This window comes from Myotis nattereri (assembly GCF_964212035.1).
Source record: "Myotis nattereri genome assembly, chromosome: 14".
Classification (NCBI taxonomy): domain Eukaryota; kingdom Metazoa; phylum Chordata; class Mammalia; order Chiroptera; family Vespertilionidae; genus Myotis; species Myotis nattereri.
This window is the reverse complement of record NC_138089.1, coordinates 30229459-30255346: the sequence shown is the minus strand read 5'-3', so window position 1 is coordinate 30255346 and position 25888 is coordinate 30229459. Positions and strand designations below refer to the sequence as shown.

The following is a 25888-nucleotide window of genomic DNA, read 5'->3' as shown; positions in this document are numbered from 1 at the left end:
TTTAAAGAAAAATTTGAATATCTTTATGAGATTTAAGAGAAGAAAAAATATGTATACTATAAAACTTTATTTTCAAACTAGATCATGCAAGAGAAATCTTTTCAAAACAAAATATTTAAACTGATCTGACAGTTTCATATTTTTCATCTCTTTCCTGTTGTTAGAATATATGCGTGGAAAGAATCTTATTCCTGGCAACCTATCCAACAATTTAAATTTTTATTATTTAGTACTGACTGATGCTTATCAAATTATTGGTCCCATTTTAGTTTTATACACATGTATGTAGTATTTAAAAGCACTTAGAGAAAAGGGGACTATATAACCATTATAAGATTATTAAAGGAGTTATATCAAACTTTTACTTCATTTACTTGCCTAATAGATTCGATTTGAGCACCCCTTTGTGAAACGTTTGGCTATTTCTACAGTGTCAAAGCAGTGGATTAAAGGAGTAAAATTTGAGTTAGCTAATTATCTGACATTCTAGAAAGGGAAAAGAATCTGTGTAACTGAATTCCATTTTGTATACAATTTAGTAAAATTATTTTGCATTTATCCCTAATGTACACCACAGCATTTTTGTTTTCAAAAGTACTTTACTCATATAAAATGTGTTGGTTATAGTCCACCTTTCTAAAAATAATGTGCTTGACCTGCTAGTATTCAATAGAAAGTATTACTTCAGTTTTAAAAGTAAACTAGAGGTGCCTCTACCCCAAGTTTCTCTCTTTAGTGTCTATAAAAGTGAGAGGGAAGTTTCCATATGTAACTTTCTGAACTTTTGAGTTTTTGTATGTGTTTAAGTGGATGAAAAATAGATTTGTCCTATTAATCCTAACAGAAACCTTTCCTCTTTGATACCATTATTTTAACAGTATTAAGCATATGTTTATGTAAAGTATTCATCAGGCCAAACAATCTTTTCTGTTATACAGTCAGCTTAAGATTAAATATTAGTAAATGCTGAGTCCATTTGAACAAAGTGGTTTGTGATGTTAATTGGACCCCAAGTTTAGTGATTGTAGTATTTGCATGCTAAAAAGCCCTAGAACACACAAAATTTTTGTATATTTGTCTATAGAAATGGGTTTCTGAATTTAGTTAGAGAGTAGAGGCCATTCCAGAGGATATCCTGAATATTTTGGGAGAGAAATTTATATATAGTCAGATTTTGCTCTTAAAACATTATCTTTTAGTTATTATGGTCAGAATTTGAAAATGTAGTTTGGAAATAAAGTACAAATGTTCATGTTTGTATGGATTTGTAAATAAAAGCATAAAGCATATGTCAGTTAATACTTTAAATATTTATTTGCATTTTCTTTAATATAGATTTATATAATTTTTAAAACCTTAGAATAATAGTGTATTCATTTTTACCAGAGTTCATTTTAAACATGTTTGTTTAGGTTTTACCGCAATCACTGCAACCAACCCCATTTGGCTTGTAAAGACTCGGTTACAGCTTGATGCAAGGTATGTTATTTCATTAAACAAAATTTTTTAACTTGGTTTCAACTAATTTTTTTCTACAAATTTATATTAGTGAGATTTCAGTGTCTCCTCTTTTGCTGCTGAATTGTTTGTTTTGTTTTGAACATAGTGATTTGTGATGTTAATTGGGCCCCAAGTGGGTCTACCATCAGAAGCAAAAGCAATATAGTAGTTGGTAGTATGAAACTTTCAGGAAAGAAAGTGTATTATGTGTTGTGTTTTTAAATAAAAGGAGAAGAAAGAAAGAAGAAGGATATATTAACCTAGCCTAAGTAGTGATGGGTGATTATAATTGGTCTCTCAACAGCTAAATAACCAACATGGTCAACCAGTCTAGACTACATCTTTGAGGATCATTGCTCAAATTCAGTAACCTTATATACAGGAAGTCCTGACTTGGGATTTTGCTCTCCTTTATTCGTAGACTTCATCTGTTACCACTGACAACTTTATGGCAGCAAGATTCATTCATTCGACAAATCTATATTGAGCAGGCACTGATGGGTTCTAGAGATATACCAGGAAACAGTGGTGACCAACTTTCATGGCATAGTCAAAGAATAGAGGCAACAATCAGTGCAAACCGTATAGGTTCTAAGTTTAGGGCCTTTAGTATGTCCTGGGATCTGAGGAAAGTCCAGAAGCAATGCAGCTTAGAGTCTTGCCATCTCGGTTTCTGTTGGCCTTTAGAACAGAGGATAGGGAGAAGCTGATACTGTTTAGAGACATGATCCCATCTGGTGTATAATAATAATGTTAATAATTTTGAAACCAGTTTAGCCTTTCAGTCTAGAGTAGACTGCTATATTTTAGGGCTTGGAAAGTAGTGTTATAGACTATAAATAAAACTGATCTAAGAAATGATTAACAATTACACTTGATTAAAGATCTGTTTTCCACATTCTGTCTTGCTGAATTGCATAATGTTTGGAGATTTGAAAAGAAATGTCTGATTCTTTCGTCTGGAATACTTTTTAATGAAATCTTATGTGTTGTAGCAAAAGTTCAAAGTGTATTTCTTAAAGCCAAAGATCTGAAAGATAATAATGGTGAATAAGAAAAACCAAAGGTTAGGCAAAGTGTGAGATGCCAGCCTATTTTGTACTATTATAAACAAGTGGTATTCTTTAGTATGTTATAGGGTGGATTTATAGGGGATCCCGGAAAAGCATGGCTTAAAATTCTTTATTATTATTCTTTCACTATAATTATAACACAAGTTAACACAACTTCTTAAGCTTGGGAGTGAGGAATGGGATGAGGTTGAGGTAATCATGAAACATAGATTTAAAGATGCTAATTTATAACTCTGCAATCAAGAACAGGGCTGATATGTTTGTTTGCATGTTACCCCTCGGGACTTTAAGCTCTTTTAACTTTGTGAGGAAGGATCTGATTGCAGAACTCATTCCAGATGGATGCATGAGTTAATAAACTAAGAAAGTATTTATTCAGTGTCATTAGTTGAAGACAGACCTTAGTTTATGTGTAGAATATGAGGTAGGTGTCTTCATTGTGGTTTTATTTTATGTCAGAAACAGGTTGTGAATAATTTATAAAGAGGTAAATCTTCTATTTCTTCCCCTGTGGGTAGCATTTAAACCCATTTCTTGTAAATGGGGTTCTATTGGAGGAATCATTATATAAGGCTATAAATATTTTTACAGACTCAAACTTATATACTGTAAGAATAGATGCTGTGCCTGTAAAAAGCAGCAGTAAGAACATTTTCTTGGGCCCAATGTTCAATAAATACTTGATAACTGTAGAGGTCCTTGTTCACTACTGACTAGGATACTGAAATGAAAGATATGGCCATGGCCTTTAAAGGATCATAGTAAATTTGTCTTAAATTCACCCAATCACCTTTTGAGAAGAACTGGGTGGGGTTGGAAGAATCCCTCCAGTGCAGAGAAATTAGATTAATCGTGCTTTTGTGATGTACTGTCATCATTAGTGTCTCATTTTTTATGTTATTAAATGCAAAAGAAATCTTCTTAACTTAGAACTGGATTTAATATGTATTTTTTGTTTGTTTTGTTTTTATTTTGAGCTGCAGTCACAGTATATTTTAACTAAAGGATTTTGTTGCTTATCCCTACAATACAGACTTCAGTGAGAACATGAAATTGAAAATTTAGTGCAGTATATTTCACATTCAGTCAAATAAACTACGCACATGTTACCCATCTAATATGACACATTTGGGATAAAAGACTACAAAATCTAAAATGAATGTTTTAAAATTCTGGTTTTATTTCTTCATAAGTTAAATGGAATCATTCTTTATAGCAGAGTGGCATATTTCTACTATATTTTATTTGCTTTATTTAAAAACTTGTACTACTTTATTTACATTAAAAAGATTTTTATTTTGCTTTTCAGGAACCGTGGGGAAAAGCAAATGGGCGCTTTTGAATGTGTTCGTAAAGTGTACCAGACTGATGGACTGAGAGGATTTTATAGGGGCATGTCTGCTTCATATGCTGGAATATCAGAGACTGTTATCCATTTTGTTATTTATGAAAGTATTAAGCAAAAACTACTGGAATATAAGATTGCTTCAACGATGGAAAATGATGAAGAGTCTGTAAAAGAAGCATCAGATTTTGTGGGAATGATGCTGGCTGCTGCCACCTCAAAAACTTGTGCCACAAGTATAGCATATCCACATGGTAAGAGAAGTTGAGTTTCTATAGGTAATATGTTGTTAATTCAGAAATACTCTCCCACCCAGCTATTAGCCCACTTATTAGAGAATTTAGAATTTTACTGAATTTCCACATAACAAAATACAGTCTTAAGAATTCATTATAATGGAATTAAATATGTATAATACAAAGCAATTTTAATAGATCATTATATGCTATAATAGCATGGCAGTGATATAGCAGGAGCTCTGGACACATTTTAAAGCAGAGTCAGTCAGGTTCCAAGCAGATGACTTTGAGCAAGTTTCTTTTTATTTAAGTATGGATATAGTGCTATACTAGTATATACTTTATACATGCTATAGACCAGGGGTGGGCAAACTTTTTGACTCGAGGGCCACAATGGGTTCTTAAACTGGACCGGAGGGCCGGAACAAAAGCATGGATGGAGTGTTTGTGTGAACTAATATAAATTCAAAGTAAACATCATTACATAAAAGGGTACGGTCTTTTTTTTTTTTTTTTTTTTTTTTAGTTTTATTCATTTCAAACGGGCCGGAGCCGGCCCGCGGGCCGTAGTTTGCCCACGGCTGCTATAGACAGACACATTATATACTTTATTGCTAATCTACATAAAAATTCTGCAAAGTCTAGTTAGACAAGAACATAACCAGAACTATCTTCATTTTTAAGAGGGAAACAAAAAATGCTAAGATTATGTAACTTAGTATACATACTCTGTGATGGAGTCCAATTTTTATATTTATACACACACACACACACACACACACAGACACACACACACATACTGATTTCAGAGAGGGAGAGAGAGAGAAACATCAATGATGAGAGAGAATCATTGATTGGCTGCCTCCTGCACACCCCCTACTGGGATCGAGCCCACAACCTGGGAATGTGCCCTTGACCAGAATCAAACCTGGAACCCTTCAGTCCGCAGGCTTACGCTCTATTCACTGAGCCAAACCAGGTAGGGCCTGGAGTCCAAAATTGAATTGAAGTCTATATTCCCAAAGACCAACTATTTTACATTATTTCATGTTGGCAAATAAGTATATATGAGTGATTTATTTATTTCTAAGTTCTACAATGTTAGCTTGTTTCATAAATAACTAAGGAAATAAGACTTGGTCTGTAACATCCTGAGTTTTTCTGGTAACTTTGTTTTAAGTGTAGTCTTTGATTTTGGTGTGTTTGAGGTTTGTTTTGGTTCAGGTGTTTAATCTAAGCACTTCATTTTTTTTTTTTCCAAGCAGAGCAAAACTGGTTTTTGGTGTTTATTTGTTTTTATTTTATTGATTGATTTTTAGAGAGAGAAACATCAATTTGTTTTCCACTTATCTATGCATTCATTGGTTGATTCTTGTATGTGCCCTGACATTGTGGGATTGAACCCACAACCTTGGCACATGGGGATGATGCTCTAACCAGCTAAGCTACCTGGCCAGGGCTAATTGCTTCACTTTGTTACACTAATAAACATTTATATTCACCCTATAAAGCTGAGGCTCCGTAGTTAAAGCTATATTAGGAAAAATGAACAGGTCTAGAAAATGAGTATATGCTTTAAAATGTAATTTATGAATAAAAACAACTCTAACCAAGTTGGACTATGAATTTATCCCAGTTTCCTGAGAAAAGTCCTCATTTCTCTTTGTAATGTATTTTTATTGATTTCAGAGAGGAAGAGAGAGATAGAACTTCAGTGGTGAGAGAAGAATAATGAATGGGCTGCCTCCTACACACCCCCTACTGGGGATCAAGCCTGCAAACCCAGGCATGTGCCCTGACTAGAAATTGAAATGTAATCTGATTCATAGGTTGATGTTCAACCACTGAGCAGCACTGGCTGGGTGGCAGCTTGTATTTTAAACATTTTTAGTCTTATCCACATGCAGTTTATGTTGGTACATGCAGACCATTGTAAACAGATTAGTAATTCTATTTTCTCATTGTGCTGTCCACTTTTCTGCTTCTTTCATCTTTGATACCACCTCCGCTCCCTTTCCTGCTCCTTCACCTGTTTCCGATCACATTTATTCTCCCTTTTATTTATTTCTAGTTTACTAAGGATCCTTTTCTTTCATCTGTCTTTCACCATTCAGGAACCTATGAAATTTTACAAGTACACATGACTTTAGCCAGCTATCTTAGAAGTTTGGTGGCATTATAATGTGAATAGTTTCAATAAGTTACATATCAAAATTTCTTATTTATCCTAAGCTTACGATTCCAGGTAAATGGGATGTATTCAGTATTAGGAGGATATAAAGATATCACTAATGTTTAAATAAAATGATTTTATTTTTTTCCTAAACAGAAGTTGTAAGAACAAGACTACGTGAAGAGGGAACAAAATATAGATCCTTTTTTCAGACACTGTCTTTGGTTGTTCAAGAAGAAGGTTACGGGTCTCTTTACCGTGGTCTAACAACTCATCTGGTGAGACAGATTCCCAACACAGCCATAATGATGGCCACCTATGAATTGGTGGTTTACCTGCTCAATGGATAGCAACATCAGGCCGCTAAAGATAAAGAGGGAAGACCAAAAGATTACAGTGGACCATGGAGTATCGGAACCAACATGATGGACAGAAGAAAAATGGTTTGGGAACGTGTAACTATGTCTAAGTGGAAGTCTGGTTGTCGGAATTCAAATAATCATAACCACATTACTTGATCTTTTCAGTAATGTGAATTAAAACCTGGGCTGCCTTCAAGAAAAAGCCTTTAGAAGCACTCCTTCCTCAAAATTGCCATTTTCTCTACCATGTCCATGGGACACAGCTGCATTTTGTTTATTTGTGACAGAGTATAGTATTTATTCTATGAATACTTTCCAGTTTTCTAAACAAAGCCATCCCTAGTTATATACTAGTCTATAAACTATCCAAAGATAGTATTGGCAGTCGTAAATTTCCAACTTTTGGCTTCTGTGTAATTCTTATAAAATAACAGGAATAGTGTGATCCTCACTATCACTTTCACATTAGTTCTTGAGAGGATCTGGCTCAGTACTTTAAAGTTAATTATTTGGCATCAGTTGACAACTAATGAAATACTGTCCTAAGTATCTTGATATCTTTATCATTAAAATGTTTTGTTTCCCACTGCTGAGCATGTGCTTGCTGTTTAGCATAATGTGGACACTTAGTTAATTTACGTATCAAACTCAAATGGTAATAGTTTGGGATAAAATAAACCAGTAAAAATGTTGATTTTTAGGCCATTTCAGTAACTTGAGCATATCCTCTTGTCTTGAATGAATGCAGTTGTCTTTTCAGTGATTTACTGGTTTTGAACTTGAATTACCACATATCATACCTAAGCATTATTTTCTTAAAGTGGAAAAAAGTTACCACTTCTGGGTCTTTCTCAATTTGCTTTCACATTAAGAATTTGAATCTTTAAATTTTTTTCCAGAAGATCTATATAGATTGCATTTATTTCATAGAGAAAATGGTAATTTTGCCCCTACAAGTTTTTTTTTATTTTTTAAGGCGACATAAATACCTGGGGCCTGCGATCTGATTGAGCAGGTGAGTGATCCTAATTGACATAGGATCATTTTGTAAATGACAAACTGCTTTTGCAAAGAAATTCATTCTATCCTAGTTTCTTGAATGGTAAATGAGAAAGATTCAAGTTAATTCAGATTAAATGTGCTAACAGGATATAGCTTTTACATTTTACTGTTGAGTTCAACAGCACCCTTTAATACTTTACATGTATTATATGTATGGCCCTTAGGAAAACGTTGGCTGTAATTTTATTCAGAGACTTTAGCTTACAGTTGTTGCTGTACTGGTGTAAGAAAATTTCTACAGTTAACCTCCAATGTGGTACTCATTTCAATACACACGAACTGTACATTTGTGCAATGGCTTTACTTTATAAGAATGATTCTGTGAATGCCTTTGTGGCCTTTCGGGGGAGAAGGGAGGTAGTAAAAGGAGAGAATCCCATGTTAAAAACTTTTTTTTAAATCTTGGTCATGTATTAGGCAGAAATAGTGTTCATAACATTTTTTCTGGACTCTTGGTATGTTGTTTGGAGATCTTTAATGTAAATGGTTAAGTATTCTATGTACACTGTAGTGACCTAACATAGAAAATTATAGCATGTCATTGCAAGCTTCTCTGCTGTCACCAATGAAACACAGTGCCCTCTTAAATTCCTTCCCCTTCTTAATTTCCTTGTAATCAACAATAACTGGATGTTTTTTAGGTGCTTTGATTGGAATTGAAAACATTCCAATCTATTTGGAGACCAAAGGCAAAATTGAGTTTCATTACCTTTGGAATTATTCTTAACTTTTATGGTGAATTTCAGCTTTGATATTTATTGAGGAACATGCCAAAAAAACAACCCACAAAAAATGGGTTTCTAACTTAAATCTGTAGAGAAAGTCTCCATCTATAGTGTTTGCCTTTTCAGGTGCCACTCGTCCTGCCTAACATAGTGCCATTTGCCTTGTGAAGATTCGTAAATATTAGTTGTATTGAATGTAGAACAGAGACTCCCCCGTAGCTTAATGATCTCAGTACCCCATAAATGCTAAGAATGATGTGAAAACCAGCAGCTAAAGAACATCTTATTATTTAGTTGTAGCAAATTCATAACAAGTGTCCTTCAAGGATGAACATGTATTCTATTCCTGTTTGTATTTAGCAAGTAAGATTTACGTTGACCTGTAGTGCATCGTTAGCTTTTAAAAGTGAGCTTTATGTGTGCACTGGAAGGAAAATACCTTAGTCTTAGGCTTTTCTTCTTTGTGCAACAACTGGAAAGGAGCAATGTCGTTTGTTTTAATTCATTTTCCCCAAAGCACAGTCTGCTGTAGTTTATTTTATGTATGACAGAGATCATTTGAAAAACAAAAACATTACAAATTATTTATAAAATTTGCCTCTGAAACATTTCTTTGTAGATCTTGTTTTTAATTGATGTAAATGTTTAAAAAGAAAAACGTATACTTAGAGCACTGGACTTTTTTTAAACAGTGTTTTGTTTTCATCTATTTTCTATCAGATAACATTTTATTTCTAATATGGAGGTAGTCAGCACTCTTCAGATGGGTATGTATTTTTATTGTAGAATCTTCTCAAAATTAAACAACTTATTCAGGTTAAAGCAGTAGATACTGAAATAGCATACTCTCATAGAGCAGCAGAAAGCGCTCTGGTACCTGTGGCTCATAGAGAACAGTCCCCTAAATTGCAAAGTCCAAATTTGAGAATTACCAAGCCCTGTGATTGTAGGTTCCCATCAGTGCTTTTAAATCCAGGAAAAAAACTATCACCAAAGCCTTGTCTTAATTTTTATTATGTATGTTACTGTGGAACCAGCCTTTCTGGATGGGGCCCACAAGTAATTGATTTGTAACTTCGAAACCAAGAATAGAATATCATTAGATAATTTAATCCAGCCTTTTGTCTTTTAAAACCTAATGCCCATTGTAGAAAAGCATTAGTATATTAGGGCCAGCAGAGTTTGGGGTTAAAATAATGAGGGTTTACTCTTATTGGAGCATAAACATGTCAGTATTTTTAGATTTGTGTTAAGTCACTAAAAATATTAATTTGAACTTGAAGGATTTGAATACTAGAAATCAATCTATCCTTTACTCTCCCAGTGTTGTTCATGCCTGTCTTTGGTTGTTTACATGCTCTTCTGCCCAGACTATTAGTACAATATTATATATTATAGGGACCTTTTGGGGTCTGATAAATACAGCAGTTTAGCTTTTTACTCTAATATTGATCATGACTTCAACATTCCTAAGAACAGATAGTTCTGAATGATTTGAATTGGAAGGAATTTTAATTATATACAAACATATAATGTACTTTCTGCCTACTCAGATCTCTTCTCTGTCATGCCCTTATATTTCCCATTAAGCTATATACTGCTTTTTATGCTACTCTTTTTAGAAACTGAAAATTCTAGTTTCACTCAGTTTCTGTGTTAAGAAACATTTTGAATGTCTACCCCTGTATATGTGAACAATTAAATCTTGACCTTTCAAAGTCATAGCTAATAATTAACTTCAAGAGTTGATATCTTTTGACCATTTATATGAGGATTGCTATTGTATGTATTCTGTACATGGCTGTAAATTATGTGCATTTCCTCTATGTTTATGTTAACTAGCTGAATTTTATTTGAATTGTGAAAAGTTTAAAAATTAAAATATGCTTATGAAAATATGGTGGTTTTTCTAAAAAATATTTTATTGATTTCAGAGAGGAAGGGAGAGAGAGGTAGGAACATCAGTGATGAGAGAGAATAACTGATTGGCTGCCTGCTGCATGCCCCCTACTGGGATCGAGCCTGCAACTGGGCATGTGCCCTTGACCAGAATTGAACCCCAGACCCTTCAGTCCTCAGGCTGATGCTTTATCCACTGAGCCAAACCGGGTAGGGCCGGTGTTTTAATATATATGTATCCTAATATTCCAGTATGGTGAGGATATAATCATTACTTCTTAGGACTATGGGTAGAACAAGTTGTATGTTAGGCTCCTATCTGCTAGACCTGGTGAAATCTCTGCAAATCAAAAGGTCAAATAATCAAACTCTCTCATAGTTCAGTAAGAAATTTCTGTTCTTCCATATTTTACACAGGTTTATTGATCTTTAAGTCCTGTACTTTTTTAATATGCAGTTTGCAAAGAACATCTGAGAAACTGGAGCAAGATTATGTGATTTGATTAAAAACTTCCTAGGATGTAATGTGTGTATTTTTATATATTAGTAGCTTTTTAAATTTGTTTTAGTTACAGCTTTTAGGAAAGCAAAGGTATTTAAAAGTAAAAAGCTGGAAACTTGTTTAGAATAACAAAATGAATCTACATGTGATAGGTTGAAATACAAGTGACACAGGTATGTGTTATGTAGTACCTACCTGCCCACTTTACATTTTGTCCAAGTTTTCCCAAATCGTAGCTACCATGAAACATCACTCAGCTTTGTAGGTGAGGAAACCAGGACAAATTTGTCATGTTTCATTTCTGAAAGTTTACATAAAGCTGAAATTGTGTGGCCTTAACTAATAGTACTCTTTCCACTGAAGACTGAAATACTGGGTACAGTGAAGACATTGGCAAAGTAATGGTTGAGGTTGGTATGACAGCTCAAATGTCCCAAGTTTAAATTGTATGTATGTGTTCATTACTGAATATCAGGAGCTGTGATAGAGGAAGGAATTTGTGAGTTTGTGATTTCTTAAGGTTCAAATGTGACATCTCTGTACAACTGTTAAAACTTAACCAAGCAGACAATTATAGTTAAATGATTTCCGTTATTTTTTTTTTGCGTTGCATAGACCACTTAGCTACCTTAATATATACAGTCCATCCAGTAATTTAAATTCATAGAATGCTATGTGTACACAATGATTTCATGTGATTTCCCAACAGCCTATAGATTGGGTGAATAGACAAGTGATACTTAGAGGGATATTAGTCACAACTGGGCCTTTATCATTTGGATGTTCTGAATGTTACCCCTTTATTTATACTAGGTTTTTCATCAGCACTTAGGATGACATTGAGATGATTTTTAAAAACCACCTTTCACCCAAAGGAAAGATCTATGTGGATTGGCCCAGAATAAAACATTGGGAAGTAATGAGAAGTGGAACTGGAACAGCATGAACTGTTTTGAAGCTGATTGATACAGAACTTAGCTTTTATCCTGGTGCTACTGAGGAACCACTGGATTTTCCCCCTAAAGCATCACTGTGACATCATAGAAAGTCAGACTTAACATTAGGTTCAGTTTTTCCTATGTGAGCTGCTCTCAAGTCTACCTTTGAGCCTCAGGGATTTCCTATGTTCTCTGGAAGTGTGGTGATTAATTCAGGAAAATCTGGAAAGGTTGCCTGGAGAAGACAGTATTTTTAAAATATATTTTTATTGATTTCGGGGCGGGAGAGAGAAACAAATGATGTGAATCATTGATAGGCTGCCCCCTGTACGCCCCCTAGGATGCGTACAGGATTGAGTCCGCAACCTAGACTTGTGCCCTGACCAGGAATCGAACCGTGACCTGGTTCATAGGTCAGTGTTCAACGACTGAGCCACACCAGCCATATAAAAACAGTATTTTAACCAGGTTTTGATGCAATGATAGAAATTTGAAGGACTGATATGGAGAGGAACATTCCTTGTTGAAGCAAAGATAAAAGTGTAGCAGCCTTCAGGAGAAATAACATCTTTTTCTATTCTGGGACTTGACAACACTGATTTGAGATTTAAAACCAATTGGTAGACCCAGGATTCCAAACCTAGTCTAATTCAAAGGAACTCATCACATTCAGCCCAACAAAAGTTTTGTGCCAAACCTCTGTTTTTTATGTTCTAGGTCCCTACTCTACCAAAGCACCTTATATCTCCTTGAGTCTTTTATTGTCAAGGTAAATCGCCAATTTGCAATCGCTGCTTCTGCATCCTAGCTTTCAAAACTATCCAATAGATTGATCTCCACTGTAATAGGCTGTGAGTGGGATGCTGTGAGTAGCCTAGCATATATGATCTGCACTTTCCTAGATTATATGCTGGTTTTGGATTTGTTTTTTCTCTCTCTCACCCCCAGTAAGTATGCTAGAGCAAGTGGACATTAATATGGATAAAAATGAACCATTATCTCACCATACATGCAAAAAACTGGATGATAGGTTAAAGTTAAAAATTTAAATTGCAAACATAGAAGAAAACAGTATCTTTGCAACTTTGGAGTAGGCAAGGATTAGTGCACTAAACATTTTAAAAAAGTAAAAAGACATTAAGCCACAGACTGGGAGAAAATACAATATATTTTACAGAATATATAATAAAATACATAAAAAGGCAAAGAACTGAACAGTTTCTACAACATAAGCAGAGACCTACAGGTACTACAGATACTGAGAGGCCAATTTAAAAATATGAAAAGTGCATGCCGATAAATGCAACAATTTAGAGCAAATGAATAAATTCCTTGAAACAGGAATCTGTGTGATGCATTTTCCTGTCAGTACAGTCTACCCAGTGCCCTGCAGCTCCAGAATGCCTGTGGGCTGCTCTTCCTGGGGAAATGTTAGGAGGAGGGTTATGTGGTCCACACAGCCCCAAGCACTTCAGCTAGTCTTGGAGATGCAACTAATACCACTCTCCTGTTCCACTATCCATTCTAGATTACCCTCACTCTCAAGTCATGCTTTTACTGGTCTCAGTGGCATACATGGTGGCATGGTTCAGACTCATCTCTCATCTCTGGTCACCATAACCTTTTCAGGACAGTTTGCATTACTTGTCCAGTTACCATCAAAATTGATGCCCAAGTGGATCTTCTGGGTCCCCCTCATATTCCTCCCTGGACTCATTGTGCAATAGAAACCCTGACTTTCTCCTAATGATGAGAGCAAATTGCCCTTAAATTCATCTACTTAAAAGTTACAGTTCTTTTAAAATCAGGAACAAGTCAAGAAAAGTGTCAATACTATTATTCAACATTGTACTTAACAATCCTACCCACAAATGATTAGAAAGAGGACACTAAGCTATTATGATTACCCATGTGGAAAACTCAAAAGAATCTATAGATACATTATTAGAGTTAACATATGTTTAACAATGTTGCTAGGTATATAGAAATGATTGTGCTTTGTAGCAGCAATAAACAATATAAATTTTAAATAATACCATTTATTTAAACAGTAAAAAATAACATAACTAGACCTAAAGTTCAGAAAAATATGAAGAAAATTATAAAACTTTTAGAAAACTATAAAAATTCCAAATAATTGGAGAGGTGTGATATATGGGTAGAAAAATAATATTTAGAATAATACTAATTGCCTCCAGTAGACCTATGGACTCTATAAAATTTAAACTCAACAGCATTTTTCTTGGAATTTAGTTAAAATAATTGCAAGATGCACATGGTGAAACATAGAATAACCTAGATGTGTCTAAAGAAGAAGGGTAAGATAAGGTGAAATTATTATGAAGTTAGACTAATTAAGATGTATGATATTGGTAAAGGGATATATAACTAGAACAATGGAACAGAAGACAGAGCCCAGAAGCAGACATACACTTATACAGAGACTTGACTGTGTGCAAATCAGTGAGAACTGGCTGGACCATCCAACAAGGTTTTCCATATGAACGATTATGAACTTGGCGGGTACCTTACACAATACTAAAAGAATCCATTTCAGATAGGCTAAACTCTTGCAATGTTAAGGAGAAAGTCTTTTTAAACTAGTGGGAGAAGAAAGTTTTCTAAAGGAAGACACAAAAAGTGCATTTCACACAGGAAATGATTGATAAATTAGACTACATCAAACTTTATAATGTCTTTTCTTCAAAACACTTCAAAAGTAACGAAAGTAATGAAAAAATCATTCCAAAGCTAAAAGAATATATTTAAAACATACATATAGCTGACAAGGTATAGTCTCAGAATATATAAATTAGAACTCCTGTGAATCAATCTGGATATATAAAGAACTCCTGTGAGACAACCCAATAAAAACCTAGACGAAAGTCACAAGTATTTCACAGGAGAATAAAACAATATACAATAATGTGAAAAAATGTTCATCTTGCAAATTAAAATCATGACATAGCATTTTATAACCATCAAAAAGGCAAAAATGAATAAATCAGACAAATCTCAGATGTAGAACAAGGAATTCTTTTTTTTTTTTTTTTTTTTTATATAATTTATTGATTTTTTACAGAGAGGAAGGGAGAGAGATAGAGAGTTAGAAACATCGATGAGAGAGAAACATCGATCAGCTGCCTCCTGCACATCTCCTACTGGGGATATGCCCGCAACCCAGGTACATGCCCTTGACCGGAATCGAACCTGGGACCTTTCGGTCCGCAGGCCGATGCTTTATCCACTGAGCCAAACCGGTTTCGGCAGAACAAGGAATTCTTATGCACTCCAGTTGGGAGAGTAAAGTGGTATCATATGACACTTTGGAAAATACTGTGCATTATGTTATAAAGTTGAAGGGCCGCCCTATACCATATAAGCTGGCACTTCCACCCCTGGGTGTATACCCTTGAGAAGCCTTGGCTCATATGTTCCAGGAGTCATGCACGGAAGTGTCCATAGCAGCCTGGTTGCAATAGCAAAACACTGAAAACATTCTACGTGTCCAAGGACAGCAGACGGAGGAATTCACATCAGTGAAAATGAACGAACCATATGATCAACATGGCTCAGTCACAGGAACTTCGTTTTGGATGAAAAAAAAAAAAAAAAAAGGAAGTGGCAGAAGCATATATAGAGTGTGACTTCATATAAAGCTCTAAAACCTGCAAAAGTCAATACAATTTGCTTAGGCAATCATACAGGTGTTCAAATAATAAGGAAAAGCAAGGGAATGATCAACGCAAACTTCAGGAGAAAGGGGGCGAGGGAGGAGAGAGAAAGGCACCCAGGAGGCTTTGAAGGAACCGATGCTTGAGTTCTTCAAGCAGCTGGTGGGTCAAATGATTTTTTTTTAAATTTCTTTTTAGATATCACTGTATAACAAATTACCCCAAAACTTAAGAATTTAAAGCAGCAAATCACTTATCTCAGATTCCGTGGGCTTGAGCCCTCCCCTTCAGGGACTCCAGAGGCTGCGAGCTGTTGGCTGGGGCTGCGATGACTCCAGGCCTCACTGCGGAAGGATCTGCCCCCAGCCTCCCTCGCGGGGTTCAGCCGCATCCAGTTGTGGGATTGAGAGCCCCCATCCCTGAGAGCCGCCCTCATTAGTTCCCTGCGGTGCAGTCCACAGCGGGGCAGATGCTCCGTCGGAGGGAGTGAATGGAAGCCAAAGGGGGAGCCAGAGGGGAGTCCGGGAAGTGACAGTCGCGACCTTTGCCATATTCTATTCCTTAGAAGCAAGTCCCAGGTCTAGCCCGCGCTCAGGCCGGGGTGCGGGGTGAGGGGTGGGAGGTGGGAGGTGGGGGGTGGGAGGTGAGGAATCACACCAGCGTGTGGATGGATGGCAGGAAGCGCGGGCATCCCACGTAAAAGCTGCCCACCGCCCATATCTGTGGCTGCATGTGTTCTCTTATTAAATACTAGGGGCCCGGTGCACGAAATTCGTGCACTGGGTGGGGGTGGGGGGAGAGTGTCCCTCAGCCCAGCCTGCCCCCTCTCACATACTGGGAGCCCTCAGGCGTTGACCCCCATCACCCTCCGATTGCCTGATCGGCCCCTTGCCCAGGCCTGACGCCTCTGCCAGAGGTGTCAGGCTTGGACAGGGGACCCCCATCTCCCCCCGATCACTGGCTCTGGCCCACGCCCAGGCCTGAGGCCTCTGGCCCAGGAATCATGCCTGGGCAGGGGACCCCCATCTCCCTCTGATCGCTTGCTCCACCCCCCACCCAAGCCTGACGCCTCTGACCCAGGCTTCAGGCCTGGGCAAGGGGACCATCATATCCCCCCAATCCCCGGCTCCGCCCCCCACCCAGGCCTGATGCCTCGGCCAGAGGAGTTGACCCTCATCACCCTCCGATCACCAATCACCGGATCGGCCCCTTGACCAGGCCTGAGGCCTCCGGCAGAGGTGTCAGGCCTGGGCAGGGGACCCCCAGCTCCCCGTGGTTGCAGTCTCCGCCCCTGCCCAGGCCTAACGCCTCTGGCCTAGGCGTCCAGCCCGGGCAGCGGGGACCTGCAGTGGCAGCGGGGGGCGCCACGATCGTGGGCTTCGCTTTAGGCCCAGGCAAGGGACCCCTAGCTCCTGGGACTGCCAGCTTCGACCATGCCCAGCTCCCATCGCTGGCTCCACCCCTACTTCCTGCTATCACTGGGCAGGGCGGCAAAGGCGCCTGATTCTCCGATCATGGCTGGGGGGCAGGGCAAAGGCGGCCCCAGGGCCGTCTTTGCCCTGCCCCCCAGCTCTTAGCTCCCCCCTGGGTTTCAGATCACTGTCAGTGGCAGGGGGCTTCTTCCTGCTTTCCCTTTCGCCTCCCTGCATTGTGCCTACATATGCAAATTAGCCGCCATCTTGTTGGCAGTTAACTGCCAATCTTAGTTGGCAGTTAATTTGCATATAGCCCTGATTAGCCAATGAAAACGGTATCGCCGTACGCCAATTACCATTTTTCTCTTTTATTAGTGTAGATTCCGTAACAAAAACAACCTCTGGTGGCCTCTCAGGAACTTCAGGGTCAAGGCAGTTTCCTTACTTAGAAGCCTCTTGCAGGCCTGGCCGGCCATGTCTGCCGCGCAGCCTCCACTGCCCCTCGCATCCGACCGTCGGACTGGCTTCTCTCCCGCATGCCCTGTGCTCTGGCTGGTCTTCACCTGCTTTCTAACCAGCACCACCGCCCCCCAAGCCGCCCGTGCTCCCGGTCCTCTCCCAGCCCTGGGGTGAGTGCTGACCTCCAGTGGCTTGGGTGGCGCGCGTGGCGTTTGCTCTGTTGAACTCTGGGCCTTGGAGGGCAGGGCGCTGACTCTGGGTTCGCCTCCCAGGACCTCCCAGTCTGGCATGTGAGGCTCCCACAGGAGGCGGGCAGAGGGAGTGGGGGGCGCGGATGAGCAGCAGCACCGCAAGGGGTGCAGAGAGGCCGGGAAGCGCCCCGGGCAGTTCCGGTGGAGTTTTGGAGCTAACGGGGTCAGTTTTCAGAGCTTTTGAATTTCAGGTAAGGGGTTGCGCACTCGTGCTGCCGAAAATATCCAGCACTATTGTAAGGAGGGACTTTTTTAAATTAAATTTTGTATTTTGAAAAAATTTCAAACCCACAAGAATATTCCAATTAGCTTCTACGTATCATCTATTGTTAACTAGTTTTTTGTGTGGGGGGTGTTTTTTTTTTTTTAAATTAAATTGATTGGGGTGACATTGGTTAACATGAACATATAGGTTTCAGGTGTGTATTGTTAACTTGTTAACATCTTAATACATTGTTCTCTCTCTCTCTCTCTCTCTCTCTCTCTCTCTCTCTCTCTCTCTCTCTCTTTAAGAATAATGGCCCCCAGAGATGCCCACATCCTAATCCCTGCTGCCTAATATTGTACGTTACGTGGCAAGGGGGAATTAAGGTTGCAGACAAATTTCAGGCTGCAAATCAGCCGACTTTAAGGTAAAGGCGTAGCCTGGCTTATCCAGGTGGGTCCGATGGAAGCACGAGAGTCCTTATAAAGGAGAAAAAGGGAGACAGAAGAGTCAGAACCAAAGAGATGGCATCGTGACAAAGACTCGACTGGCCATCACGGGCTTTGAGGACGGAAGGGTGCCTTGAGCCAAGGAATGGGGGGGAGGAGGGGGGCACTTCCAGAAGCTGGAAAAGGCAAAAAACCCACCCCACGTTCTCCCCAGATGCTCTAAAAAGGAACAGTGCTGCAGACACCTTGATTTCAGCCCAATAAGACCCATTTTAAACTTGACTTCCAAAACTGAAAGGTAATAAATTTGTGTTACTTAAAGCCACTGAGCACTAAATCTGCGGTAATTTGTTGAAGCAACCAAAGGAAGCTAAGACAGTGTGCGTATTATATGCATATTCTCATTCAATTTTGTTTTAGTTTCACGTGTTTTTTCAGTGAAGAGTAAATTTTAGAGATTAAGGGCATCCTCGTATACAACAGTGCAATTGATCCCGTTCAAGGAAAGTAACATTCACAAATACTATTTTTTGAAGTACAGTGCAATATTGAACTATTGCTGGGTGTTTCCGTCAAGCCCTTTACAGAGAAAAGATCCAGTTCAGAATCACACATGGCATTTCGTTGTCATGTCCCTTTAGTCTCCTTCACTCTGGAGCAATTCTCAGCTTTTCATGCTCAAGACACTAATATTTGTCAAGGCACAGACCAGTTCTTGGGCCACATGACCTGCAATTTGGTTTTGTCTTATTTTGTCCTTATGAGTAGATTGAGGTTATGCCGTTTGGGAGGGAAGGCCACATACGTGATCCTGTGTGGTTGCAATGCATTTAAAGAGCTGATCATTCTGTTCCTGAAACAGCTAGAAACGAGTACCAGTGAGTGCAACACAATCCTTAATTTACATGAAAAATATGGGAAAATCCGCCCCAAGGTTTCTTTCCACCTAAACATATTCCTAATTGGAAAGGCCTTAGGAACAGAATTAGCTTAAGGCTTACATAGAAATAAGGTGTCTTGACCCTTCAGAAGCCCTAGGGGGCACCCAGCAGCCGCTCTGGGGCTTGTCACCTCTGTCTCCCAGGTTCAGGTTCCACAGCCAGCTCTTCCCCTCCTGGGCTGGGCCAGAGCCCTCAGAACCCAAAACAGCATTCATCCACAGAGGCACACCCCCAGACATTCATCACATTCACATGTTTTGAAAACATGGGAGATCCCTAAGGGCCTGATAAATTGCAGATGTTAAAACGTGGGGAGAAATAAAGAGTGGTTCTGTCGTCTTCTGTGATGACACAGGGCAAATTAAATATAATTTGAATAAATACATTCACCATTAGGTACTTGTCCTCTAAGGTACTAGTTGGCCCTCTTGTCTATGTGCAGATGTGGGCTGCATGTTATGATTTAAAGGTATAATGTAGCCAGAATGAGATTGTGAAGTTAAAAAGAGCAGCTGGGTGCTCCCAGATTCTCCGCCTCACGGGGGAATAGTCTGCAAAATATTGACATTGTATCTTTAAAACAATTTGATTCTGAGTCTAATTACGGTTGTGACAAATGCCCTCCTTTTATCTCCCGCTCGCCCCTCTCCTTTTGGGGGATGAGATTTCATGCTGACTTGAGTAGGCATTAGAGTAAACTGGTATGTCACAGAGGAAACCAAGGATTTAAAGTAATATTGTGTTTATTGGGGCAATTTCCTCTTTGTTCCTCGAGGGTTTCACTTTAAAGCAACTGGGAGAGGAGCAGAGCCAATGACTGCAGCAGGCCTGTACCAGCCATATAATTGGGAATATATTCTCAGTCCATGGAAGCATGGAATACAGTCACCAGTTTTCTTGTTTATTCATTTACTAGAGGCCCAGTGCACAAAATTTGTAAACTGGTAGGGTCCCTAGGCCTTCCCAGCTGCCAGCTGCCGGCGGGGGCCTGCCTTCCATGCCGGCCCCTTGGTGGTCAGCACACATCATAGCAAGCCATTGAACTCCCAGTCTCCCGGTCGAACTCCTGAGGGGACACTTTGCATATTAGCCTTTTATATATATAGATTAATATTCAGCAAATGTTTACTGAGTTACAGAGGAATCCTGGCAGAGCTCCCTGGAATTAACAACTCCCTTCAACAGTTCTTCACAGTGAGAGACCAGTAGAATCGTACTCAGTTGTATTTGTGAGAGAGACAGAACTCAAAGGGGAGAGAACTACTTTCCAAAGGACTTTGTAGGTAGAATCTGCATTTACAGTTGCAGCTCTCGAGTTCCAGATCTGGGGACTCAGACAGATTCGGAGGACAGGAAGTCCAGCTCATTGTGCCACAAAACAAGTGATGCCTGATGGGCAGTGAACACCTGGTCCCCTGTGCAGTGGTGAGGAGGGCAGAGTTGCTCCAGCAGGTACTTTCCAAAGGGTGGGATAGAATCACCATGGTTTCCTTGTTCAGACACATCTGGGTCCAGAGCCTAACCCTGGCACCTGCTCTGGGAACTTGAGAAGTCATCTTCTCTTATTTTCCCATCTGTAAATGAGAATGATGATGCTACCCGAGCATTAAAGTTGATAAACAACGTGTGAGAAGGCCCATGAGGGCAGTATCCTCCGTGGCCCGCCCTTTGCCCAGTCAGAGGGAAGCAGGCAACTGCACTTTCATGGAAACCCTTTGTCTACCTGACCTATGCTTCGGGAAACTTCTGCCAGCCTGTCTCTACTGTTTCAAAAAAAAAAAAAAAAAAAAAAGCAAAAACTTGTGTTGGGTAAAGAAAGCATTTTATTTACTTTAAAATGAAAAATGGAAACAATGAGAGGGACATGCCAGGAAGTTGAGTGTTCACCCTGTGTCTATGGAGGGAAGGAGAGAAATCACCATGTAACCCACCAGGCCCAAAGTTCGGGGATGCCAATCTGGTGTTGGTAGATGAAAAAAACTGGTCAGGTGTTGTTGGGCTTTTTTGTAGAGGAAATATGAATTTTTGCGTATTTCGTATTGATTCCTCTCATGCCGCTGTTCTTGGGAACTCCTTTAATAACGTTCCTCTTGCCGCTGAATATCAGCCGAGGGCCGGCTGCAGGACTGTGAGTCTAAAGGAGTTCCTGCTCATCCCTCCCGCATTCCGGCTGAGTGACTGTTAACAGAAATGTGCCACAAGTCATTTCCTCTCTATTCCTACGAGCATCATTGGATTATAATTTCACATTATCCAAGGATTAATCAGCCAGCCCAAGGTAAGGGCAAGTGTCTTCTGGGAAAAATGTGCGGGTTGGCTAGGTGTTTGTACACAAAGCAGAGAGCTGTGTGGGTGGTCATTCTCCCTCCTCCTCTGTTAGACGGGAGATTTGGAACTGAGGTATCCAGGGGCTCCAGGCACAGCTCTTTTAGCTCAGTGATTGCCCAGCGTCTTCTGCTTCTTCATCTGGCAAACGGGGGGAGGGGGGGCGGGGGGGGGAACCAGGATACCTGACCCCAGAGTCGCCCTTGGCACCCAGAAGGAGCATGAAGTGCAAACACCACTCTCATTTGGCGGCTGACTTTGCCCTCCTGGAAATGCACAGTTCTGTCTGTCTGCATTTCCCAGAGAGCGCTCTGCCAGCAGTTTCCAGTGAGGACACTAGGGGGCGCTTGGGAAGTTCCAGAAGTGCTCTTCGTGCTCAGGTTGACTGGAGAGGAGTCCCGGCAGGCCTGGGGTCCATTGTGGGGCAATCTCATTATAAACAAAGCTGCCCTGACCCCACATGAATTCTCAGCGTCCCACCAGAAGTTCAGGTAGATGAAAAAGCTGTTCGTAATTAGCTCCTCCTAGAATTTTCTGGTTTATATGTAAACACAAAGCATTTTTATTTCATGTTTACACCCAAATTATTTTTGTGTGGTTTAATGTTATGTGTTCTAGAAATGCACCTACTGTGTAAATCAGGGTAAAGTTAGGCTTTGTTTCATTAGGACTGAAACTTTACCGAGGGTTGTTTGTTTGCCTTTTCAGAAAGTCACACCACCAAGGACAATACCAGTCCTGTGTCAGAGTCACTAACAGCCGCCCCTGTTAGCCTGCATTGTACGTAAGTGGTCACACGCACAGCGATTGTATGTATAGGTGTTGGCATCTCACTGCTTTATTGTGTGCTGCTGTAATTGTGCTAAAGCATTTATATATTGAAATACACTTTTTTTTTTTTTTTTTTTACAAATTACTTTACTTCCATTTCTCCTTTATATTAGAATTATGATCTCGGAAGGATTTTGCATTGATTTGGATATATTACATGTGAATTTGTCTCAAGATGATAAAGAGGGCCTTGCAAAATATTTATCATAAAAGAGAAAGTTTTATCAGGAAGGCTGATAGCCTCCAAGCGAGGGCATCAGTGAAGATGCAGAATTCTGTGCTGCTTCTGCTTCTGAGGTTGCTGTTTATAACAATGTAGATTAGACTCATCTGCCCTGAACAAAACACCCAATAAAGGGCTTAAGCTAAACAGAGATCTGTTTCTCTCTCCCGTAAATGAAGGGCAACGACAGATGTCAAAGAAAAAAACTGTGACATTAAAGATAGTGGTAAGGAAGGCTCTATTTGGGGGCGGCTACTACAGTGGGGTTTTGTAGATGGGGAGAGAGAGCAGGCTGCCCATCAAACAAGGACAGTGTAGCGAAGGGAACTTACAGCGAAGGAGCAGGGTGTGGGGTGGGGGTGGGGGCGGTCAGTGGATAGAAAATTACTCAGAGCAGACATCAGGGGTAAGGGGGCATTCTGGCTGACCTGACCTCACAGGGTTCTTGCTGAAGGCAGGCCAGGGTGATCTGGCATCACCTGCAGGATGGTGGAGGATGAGGAAGCCGATCCTATGTCCAGGGGTCAGGTACTGAGGATGGGGGCTTTCTGGCTAACCTGATTTAGCAGGATTCTTGCTAAAATTGGACAGTGCAGAGATAAACATGGAAACTCAAAAGCCAGGGTCTAGTTGCAAAGAGAGTTCAGGGGAGTCTGGTTAGGTTTGATCAAGGAGAGAGTCTTGGCCATAGGCAGTCCACCTGGCATGGCCATTCCTCTGCCATCAAGGACCCAGGCTCTTTCTATCTCTCTGTTCCCTCACCCTTAGTGCCTTCCATTTTCAAAGCTGTTGTTACAATTCACCCGAACTGGTTTGGCTCAGTGGATAGAGCGTTGGCCTGCAGACTCAAGGATCCCGGGTTCGATTCCAGTCAAGGGCATGTACCTTGGCTGCAGGCACATCCCCAGTGGGGGGTATGCAGGAGGCAGCTGATCGATGTTTCTCTCTCATTGGTGTTTCTAACTCTCTATCCCTCTCCCTTCCTCTCTGTAAAAAATCAATAAAATATATATTTTTTAAAGTATTTACAATTCAAGATGACAGTGGAGTCCAATCATCTTGGCCGACATGTGCGCAGGAAGCTAGGCATGAAAAGAGGGCAATGGGGCACCCTGCAGCTATTGTTCCCTACCCTCGTTAGGAGCTTACGCAGAAGTCCCATCCAACAACTTTGCTTACATCTCATTGGCTGCCCCGAACTGCAAGGGAGGCTGGGAAATTAATATTGGAGTATTGGAGTGGCATTTAGCAATTTCAGTCACTGCTGCTAGCTGCTTTTGTTTGTTAGTTTTTTGTGTGTTTTTTAAAATATGTTTTTATTGATTTCAGAGAAAGGAAGAGAGAGAGAGAGAGAGAGAAGAACATCGATGAGAGAGAACCATCGATTGGCTGCCTCCTGCATTCCCCCATACTCAGGATCAAGCCTGCAACCCAAACATGTGCCCTGACGAGGAATCGAACCTATGACTTCCTGGGATATGGGGCCGACGCTCAACCAACTGACTGAGCCACACCGGCCGCACTGGTATTTTCTGAGGTTGTAACAGTGCCTCCCTGCCCAGGTTCGGGGAGTTTCATTGTTGTGAAGTCCAAGGACTCAGGCCCACTGTAGCCCATCCATCCTCTTACTTATGTGATGACCTTAGTCGAGTGACTGCATCTCTTTGAGCCTCATTTTTCTCATCTGTACAATGGGGATGGAAACGGCACTGCGCGCCTAGGGTGGTTGTGAGGTTTTAACTGCTTGTAAAGCCCCTCCCCAGAGCCCTTGGGAGCATCCTCTGCTCCTCCGCTCCCACAGTGCCGCGCTGAGCCACGGAGCGGGGCCGCGGGAGGAAGCGGCGCTTTGTTTCCGACATCAGCGTGGTGAGCAGAGGAAGCGGGTCTCCAGGAAACCGCCGCCTCACACCTGTCAGCTCTTGGCCAGTGGCTCTGCGGGAAGGATGCGAAGACAGCTGGGCTTGGTTTTTCTGGGCTTTTCTCCACGGTCCTTTCCGGCAGGGCCAGCCAGAGGCCAAAATCTTGAATACAGCTCTGCAGTGTCTGTCTCCCCCCCCCCCCCGCCCCCTCCCCCCGGCCGCCCCCTCCCCCCGGCCGCCCAGAGGAGATCTGACCAGCGGCTGTGGGCACTGGCTTGTCTGCTGCACGTCCGCAGGGGAAGGGCTTGGGAGACGATTGTGTTGTTTTAAGCATCGTTCGCCACGGAAAGGAACCAGGGCTCTTGGCGAAACGGCGGGCTCCGGGGCGGGGCCGGACACAGACAAGATAAGCCTGGAACACCTTGTGCAGAAAGCCAGGAAGCCCCCAGGACGGCCGGTCCTGTGGGTAGGTGCAGAGTGCAGCTTCCAGGGGCTCTCCGTGGCCAAAGATGAGACGCTTAGAGCATCAAAAAGAATGATGACTGTAAGGTATTGAAATATTACATGCACGTTCCCCCTCCCCCCTTTAAATACTACGCATTTAAAACTTGTGGGGATTTTGTTTAAGTTTGGTAGGAAATAAGTCATTATCCTGGGAACAGGGAAATAAAAGGAAGTAAATAAGCATTCCATTCTGTCTTTACCAGATGGACTATATTTAAGGGTTACCAAGTAGTTGCTGGGGAAAAGTGTATCTTTCTGAAAGAATTATGGTTAAGAAGAGCAAAAAACGTAACATTCGGAAAACCACCATTTGCAACCCCTGTTGAAATAATGGATCTAAGCCACAATCATCAATGCTGCTAAAACCATGAGGTGGAAGATGGGGGTGCCTTATGATGGATACATCGGGTTGAGACCTCAACCCTGATCAATTTTAACATCACCACGTGTGATGTGCCTCCACGTGTGGCTGCATAGAACACACACAACACCACGGGGAAGTGCCCTCACCAAGGAGAAAGGAACCTGAATCAAACCGCACCTCCAGGTCTTCCTATACTTTATAGAACACACAAGGGATGGAGGGACATCTTAAGAAACACCGTGGCCGGGCCGGTGTGGCTCGGTGGTTGAGCGTCAACCTATGAGCCAGGAGCTCACAGTTCAATTCCTGGTCAGGGCACATGCCCGGATTGCAGGCTTAATCCCCCTTGGGGAGGGTGCAGGAGGCAGCCAATCAATGATTCTCTCTCGTCATTGATGTTTCTCTCTCTCACTTCCCTCTCCCTTTCTCACTAAAATCCATAAAAAAAAAAAAAAGAGGAAAGAAAGAAAGAAACGCTGTGAGCATGCAATCCTTCAAGGCCAGAATGTTGGAAATTCTACAGGATAAATTACTGTTTCCCCAAGAAATAAATAATGTGGGTTAAGAATA

The 25888-nt window shown here is 40.8% G+C and overlaps 1 protein-coding gene across 1 annotated transcript in view; it reads left to right on the top strand.

Moving 5' to 3' along the window:
* SLC25A36 (solute carrier family 25 member 36) overlaps nt 1–9082 on the top strand; it is a 34963-nt gene extending 25881 nt beyond the window's left edge. The window contains exons 5-7 of the mRNA XM_081106538.1: nt 1413–1479; nt 3883–4172; nt 6487–9082. Coding sequence (XP_080962664.1) covers nt 1413–1479; nt 3883–4172; nt 6487–6680 — 551 coding nt within the window. The 3' untranslated portion in view covers nt 6681–9082. The remainder of the gene's footprint in view (nt 1–1412; nt 1480–3882; nt 4173–6486) is intronic.
* Nucleotides 9083–25888: the final 16806 nt, after the last annotated feature.